At 39.8% G+C, this 6,547-nt stretch overlaps 1 protein-coding gene across 2 annotated transcripts; it reads right to left on the bottom strand.

Annotated features, from left to right (window-relative positions):
* Positions 1 to 250: 250 nt before the first annotated feature.
* LOC124135202 (sulfotransferase 1A1-like) lies at positions 251 to 5,955 on the bottom strand. 2 transcript variants are annotated; one of them, XM_046500458.2, is made up of 6 exons: positions 5,847 to 5,955; positions 4,616 to 4,854; positions 3,584 to 3,907; positions 3,149 to 3,249; positions 2,042 to 2,183; positions 251 to 984 (listed from the first exon to the last, which is right to left on the bottom strand). In XM_046500458.2, the coding sequence occupies exons 2-6, from the start codon at positions 4,782 to 4,784 to the stop codon at positions 872 to 874; spliced, it is 849 nt and encodes a 282-aa protein (XP_046356414.2). In that variant the 5' UTR covers positions 4,785 to 4,854; positions 5,847 to 5,955; the 3' UTR covers positions 251 to 871. The 2 variants fall into 2 exon arrangements, with proteins under 2 accessions (XP_046356414.2, XP_046356415.2); XM_046500459.2 differs by lacking the exon at positions 5,847 to 5,955 and adding an exon at positions 5,299 to 5,451.
* Between the last annotated feature and the right edge of the window lie 592 nt (positions 5,956 to 6,547).

Below are 6,547 nucleotides of genomic sequence, written 5' to 3'. Positions count from 1 at the left end.
TCTAAGAGCCTAAGGGTTTTCTCGCTTGTAAGATGGTTTCAGTCTATATACAAACTTTGATATAAAACTAGATACACTATATACATGTTCTTGTTGCCAGACATATCCGAAACCAAACCTGTATAAAATATATAATTTTTGAAGCCAAGCCAAGTTAGTCCTTCCATTCTCACAACAAAAAGGTGAATTATGGTTGATGCACAACTGTATTCAAAATCTAAGGTTAACTGAATGTGAAGCATAAAACACGTTGTTGTTCAGAAGAGGTTTATTCAAGAAATATGGAGAGGCCATCGGTCCAATGCACAAATGGGTTGAAGACATATTGGAGAGAGAGGGTCACAAATTGATGAACTAAAATGGTGACGTCAATTCATTCAACACTTGATGATAGAAAGAATAATCACAAATGACGAAATAATATTAGACCTGCAGACAATGTCTTTGAAATACAAGGCGCGCCAATTAATCATAATTTATGGACAAAACTTAAAATGAATTGCTCCTTTTAAAAAAACATACAGACAATATTTAATGACCTCAACATTTTTGGAAGAAAACATAGAAGAACCGTTACATTGTATCAAAGAGTTGGATTGTATACATGTATTGTTTTCACAAACTCTTTACCCTTGTATAGCATTTGATGCGGCGTAAAGTATCTGCATCTCTACTCCGTTGTGCAACCATCTGTTCTGCTCACTCGCAATCTCTCTGCCTACACTATCCTCTCTAGTCACCAGCTCCACCAACCCACTGCACTCACAGTATCCATTCTATCCTCCCTTGAACACTCCAAACACCCTTTCCCATATCAATCCGCCTACTCTAACCATTTTTACTCACTACACTAGTAAACCCAATGCTGTTATTACAAAGTATACCTAAACTCTAAAGGGCAATCTTTCATCTTCTCCTGGTAGGTTTTGTCAAACCACTCATTCTGGGCGACAGTGAACCAATTCTTCCAGTCACCGGTACCACCTAAAGTAATAACATAAGAAATTCAGGCGCAAAACATGAAAATATGAACTTTAGCTACCTTTAGAACATTAATTTACGAAATTTATCTGTACATTTCAAATTGCTTGTAATTATGAAAAAAGTTATGTCAGTAGCAAAGGTAGCGTTTAACATTGGCAACGACGTCTCAGCATGTCTTTGTACATTACTGAAAGCCATCAGGTGACAAGTCATCCCCGGCAGGTCAAAGATATATTCAATGCAACAGTGCATACTGGGAGGTTAATACTCACCATTTCTAGATGTTCTTTTCAACAAGTGTACAAGGAAGTAAAATCTAAACTTTTTGAATTATTCTACTCAACATATCCTGACTGGGAGAAAAACTCCCACACACTTTTTTTAAATATTCCATTGACAGGTGTATTGGGAGATAAATACTCCTCTTTTCTTGATATTCCATTCCACAGAGCGCACTCGAAGATTTATTCTTGGGGCTTTGTTTGATATTTAAGAAGCAATAGCATTTCATATTCTCCCTTCTGACATTAGGATACAAACTATATGCATTGAAGTACAGTCTGCATAATTCCCAAGAGTATACATTTTTCGTCAATCCACAATAGTTGTTACATTAAGTGTAAAGTATAAAGTGCATCAAGTCAATCTACCCTCTCTAACCACTCTCCAGGGACTGCTTTATCGTTAGATTAATGCTCATCTTGTCCAGATATTCAATACAGTGGTTAGTACTAATCTGTCCTATATGTTCAGGCTCATCTGTTGCAGACATTCCCTCTAAGAGAAGTTATTGGTACATACATTCTCCTCTTGTCTTGATATTCCTTCTCACAGAGTTTACAGGGAAATACATCATCCTTTCTACATATTCACTCTCACAGAGCGTACTGGGAGATATATACTATATTTTCGAGATAGTCCAGTCCATAGCGCGTACTTGGAGAGACAAATACCATCTATTCTTTATATTCCATCTCACAGGGCGTACTGGTAGCTAAATGCTCACCTTGTCAATAAATTTGATTCCACAAAGAGTACAAGGGGGGTACATACTCACCCTTTCTATACACGATGTCGGCCATAACCTTGATTTGCTTCATGGAGGCGAAGCTGCAGTGATCGCATACTTCCTTCATGAACTCATCACTTCTCGTTGTGCCAAGGAAATCTTGCATTTTCTTCATCTCGCGGAATGCATCCTTAATGTATAACATCAATATTATTAATACCATGAACAGACAATGACCGAGAACACACATGGTAAGAAAACTAAAATAAGGGTTGCAACATAAACAGCTTACATCAACACGAGCTCTCTGTTTGTTTTTAAATTACGAGGTAAACCAAGTAACGCTAAGACGGAACAATTTTTCTCGCTGTTAAAACGGCTGTTTTAATCAGAGGTAGTTATTGGGAATTTATACCTCTGATTGACAAATCAGAATCGAGTATTTTCCAAATCCATGGAAGAATGTTCGTTTTTACTTTTCTGTTCATAATTTCAAATTATATTTTAAATATTTATGTCCTGCAACACTAGACTATTTAACATTAACACACGTTTTGAAAACCACACTAAACTTATCCTCTGTGGTTTGAAATTTGACAAGAGCGCTTTAGAACTGTTGTAAAATACGCCAGCTATCATAAAATGTGCTGAAAAGGGACCACGGGTAACAATGTAACTCCAGTTCAAGATTATTTACTTATATTCTTGATTAGTTCAAAATAATGCTCACAATATATAATATTTTCAACAAGAATTGATTTAAGAAAATAATAAATCTCCACAGATTTATTTAATGTCCTGGCAGCCTGTTGCATGACTGCGCTGCTTGGACTCAACTAAGTCATTTCCTGGGTATCAACATCTTCGACTGTAGGGTGTACGCATCGTTGGGTTGGCTTCATATTGAAGGCTTTTGCATGTTTGTTAATTCAGAGGTAATAATGGATCCAGATTTCAATCTTATTTTGACCAATCAACAACTTGCATTCTTCACTGTCATGTTGAATACTATGCAAACACCAAAGCAAGGAACACAAGTGAGTGGGCGATTTTGCCTCGTTGATCAATATTCCAGCAGATTGGGACACAAAAATAAGCTTAATATTACGTTCAAACAGACTTCTGTGAGTAACATCTTTCAGTAGCCCTTCTTACCTCTTTGATGTCTTCATAGCTGAGTGTCAGTATGGGGACGTCAGTGGTTTTCTTCACCTCCTCCCAGTCCTTCACATAGTCGAACCAGGAACCGTAGTCAACTGAAACAAAGAACATATTTATGACATCACAAGGTCACAAAGTCATGGTCAGGAATAGGTTGAAGAGTTAGGTTTAACGCCACTTTGTACGGTTTATCATTTAGATGTCTGAGGAAAACGCAATGCTCCTAAACAAACGACCTCCTGAACAAGAACACGACCATGCGAATGGTACTGATCGACCACGGATTTTACTCGGGACGGATTTAGGGTTTCAACCAATGATAAGTGTAGCCTGACAGAATCAATGGAGAACATAACTGGGATTTATGAGATCTGCAGTGCACGTATGCATAAGGTGTGTCCACTATTTCTTTATCTAAGAATCACTCACACTTCCCCTCCAGTGAGGGGCGGACGAAATTCTTCCATTCTCCAGTGTAGTTGTAGCACATCGGCAGTTTCTTCACAAAGTTGTAAAAAGAAACAGTCACGTCCTTTGGGTTCCGAGTCACGTACACGATCTTAGGTTTCTTTACTTTAACCTGCTCCGGAAGTTCGTTGAACAACAAGTGAGAGTTGAGGATCCTGGGAGAAGGAAGATCTTTGTATTTTTCTTCACTGACAAATTCCATCATGCCAGTCCCTTTGCTGACTTCATCACGGTCGAGTTTTCCCGCCACCAGCAGGCGGACCATCTCCCAGACCCAGTGGGTACCTGTATAGTAATACCATATGGAGGTTCGTAATTCGGGCAAACTAGTTTTGAGTTTTAAACGCCGACACATACGACGTCCTACTGCAGCCACGTGCAATGGTGTACGCCTAAAATACAAATCACAGCCATAGACTGTTTGAGTTTGGTTGAGATAAAAAAAATGTGTGTAACGACAAGTGATGAGAGTATAAACATAACTAATGTCAAAGCCAGAAAATAATCAGTCTCGATTATCTACTGTAACCACTCGGCGTAAGGGCAAAATAGAAGTGAACTTAATATGATTGGGTCACTGAAAATCAGTGATTACCCCAGGTGGTCGCGAAAAGGGTTAAGAACATTTACTGTCCTGCTCTTCCGGTAGCACACACAATTTGCATGAACGCAAAACCTTGACGAGACAATCCAGTAATTCTTCACCTGTATCCCAGGTATACCATCAGTGTATACCTAACTTACTGTTCACTTTCCACTGGGTTACCTCGACAATTATTACGTCACTGTATCACACTCTGTGGGAAACCAATTCTGTGTTGCGTCACTGTATAACAAAAAGCTGAAGATCGAGGCTTGTACAATTTCCCTATTCATCTTTGGACTGTCTTGATTTTCAACGCTTAAAAGTGCTTTTAACAGTAAGGACCCTTTAAACTTACGTGCAATTTTCCCTGAACTATATAACTGTATTGATAGGTACAGTTTACCTACCTGACTTAGGGAAAGCACACACCAGGATATCGTCAGAGCGGATTTCAACAGATGGTAGTTGCTCCAATGGACGCATATCCACAGTTACGGGAAACCTTGGATATTTGCGGCCATTGTAGCTTATCATCGTCAACTCATCTCCACCATCATCAGCTACACGTATCTCCATGGCGACGACAGGTCGTTGTCTTTTAAATCCAGTGACCAGAGCGTCTGAATATGGTATACACGACTTGAGTCTGAAGGGAAATATATTGATGGAATCATACTTTATTGGACAGATTTATTATTCGGGGTCGACATTTAACCAAGTAATACAAGTAACTGGGGAATTCTGCTAGAGATGGAATATTCGGTCAGTCACCCTTCTAAACACACACATTTTTTCACTTCAAAACCTGAGCCCAAATTATTTTGTCAGCATTGTCTTATGACAACACATGTTTAAATTGCTATGTCGTAGCCTAAACGCAATCTTTTTTTATACCGCAACGTTCATATGGACAAACACAGTTGACTAACACAAAAGTAGGCATAATGCACTTGTGGACAGCAATGTTCCGCTAAACATCAAGTGGGACCTCGCTAATCAGGACACTAGTTTCTCCTTCAGGACAATAAAACACGAATAGGTCAAGAAGGCGGACATGTGAAACGTAAAACATATGACAACAGATACTTACTGCTGAACGGTTTTCGTCTTATTAACATAGTCTGTTATCGCAGCAGTCGAACTTTGTACTTGTTACTATAGGTTAGCTGAATTACCAAGGGTAAAACGACGCTCGTTGTAGTGCGCTGACATGCTGCTCACACTAGTCATACACACGCGAGCTCGGGTCATAATCTGTGCACACTATTTACAGCCAACCTGATCTCACAGGGTTTATATATTCATTATTCGGTCAAATTGTTTCAATGTTGACGTTACTGTAAACGTGTTGTGTACGAACCTAGATATGTGGGCATTACACAGCTGTGCTTTACCGTGAACCTGATATAACGAGCCCGATATTGGACAATTGTGTCACAGCCGGACATGAGCATTTGCAGACATATCCTAACTGCGATCTACTTTTGTACGATGATGTTGACATGGCACAGTTGATTCAGGAGACATACGGACACTTGTGGACGAGCCGATCTCCTGACTGGTCAAGGGAATTTCCATTACGGGTTGATTAAGACAAACATGTAATACGGTATTTACCACAACACAAATAGTACTCACCACTTAACGATCGCCCTCCTAATGTATTCTTTCATCGCAGCACTCATGCTGTATATATAATGCATTGCATCAGACTGCTGCGTCACCAGGGGTATGCGTAGGTGACCTTCGTGCAACACGCACTTGCTGCTCGTACACAGTTAATGACACAGGGGCAGAATATGTGTACGCCCTTTACAACACGTTGACACACACGCACACATATACCTTTTCGCTCTCTACCCTCCACACACACAAACACAAACACACACACACACACATACACACACACACACATACACCTTTTCGCACTCTACACTCCACACACACACACGCACACATACACCTTTTCGCTCTCTACCTTCCACACACACATACACACACACACACATACACCTTTTCGCACTCTACACTCCACACACACACACGCACACATACACCTTTTCGCTCTCTGCCTTCCACACACACAAACACAAACATACACACACACACATACACCTTTTCGCACTCTACACTCCACTTTGTTATATTTTCCCTTGCAGAAATGTTGTAGTTCATTTTAAGTAAGTGGCATTGCATTTCGTGGCACTACAATCGTCACATCAACGTTAAATGTGTCTGACGTTTTTGTCGGTGTGAACGTGTGGTACAATATCTGGTATCAGATTATTTCAAACACACACACACACACACACACACACACACACACACACACACACACA

Source organism: Haliotis rufescens, unplaced genomic scaffold, assembly GCF_023055435.1.
Source record: "Haliotis rufescens isolate VD_foot unplaced genomic scaffold, xgHalRufe1.0.p SCAF_15, whole genome shotgun sequence".
Taxonomy (NCBI): Eukaryota; Metazoa; Mollusca; class Gastropoda; order Lepetellida; family Haliotidae; genus Haliotis; species Haliotis rufescens.
The sequence above is the reverse complement of the archived record's forward strand: the minus strand, read 5'-3'. Positions and strand labels throughout refer to the sequence as shown.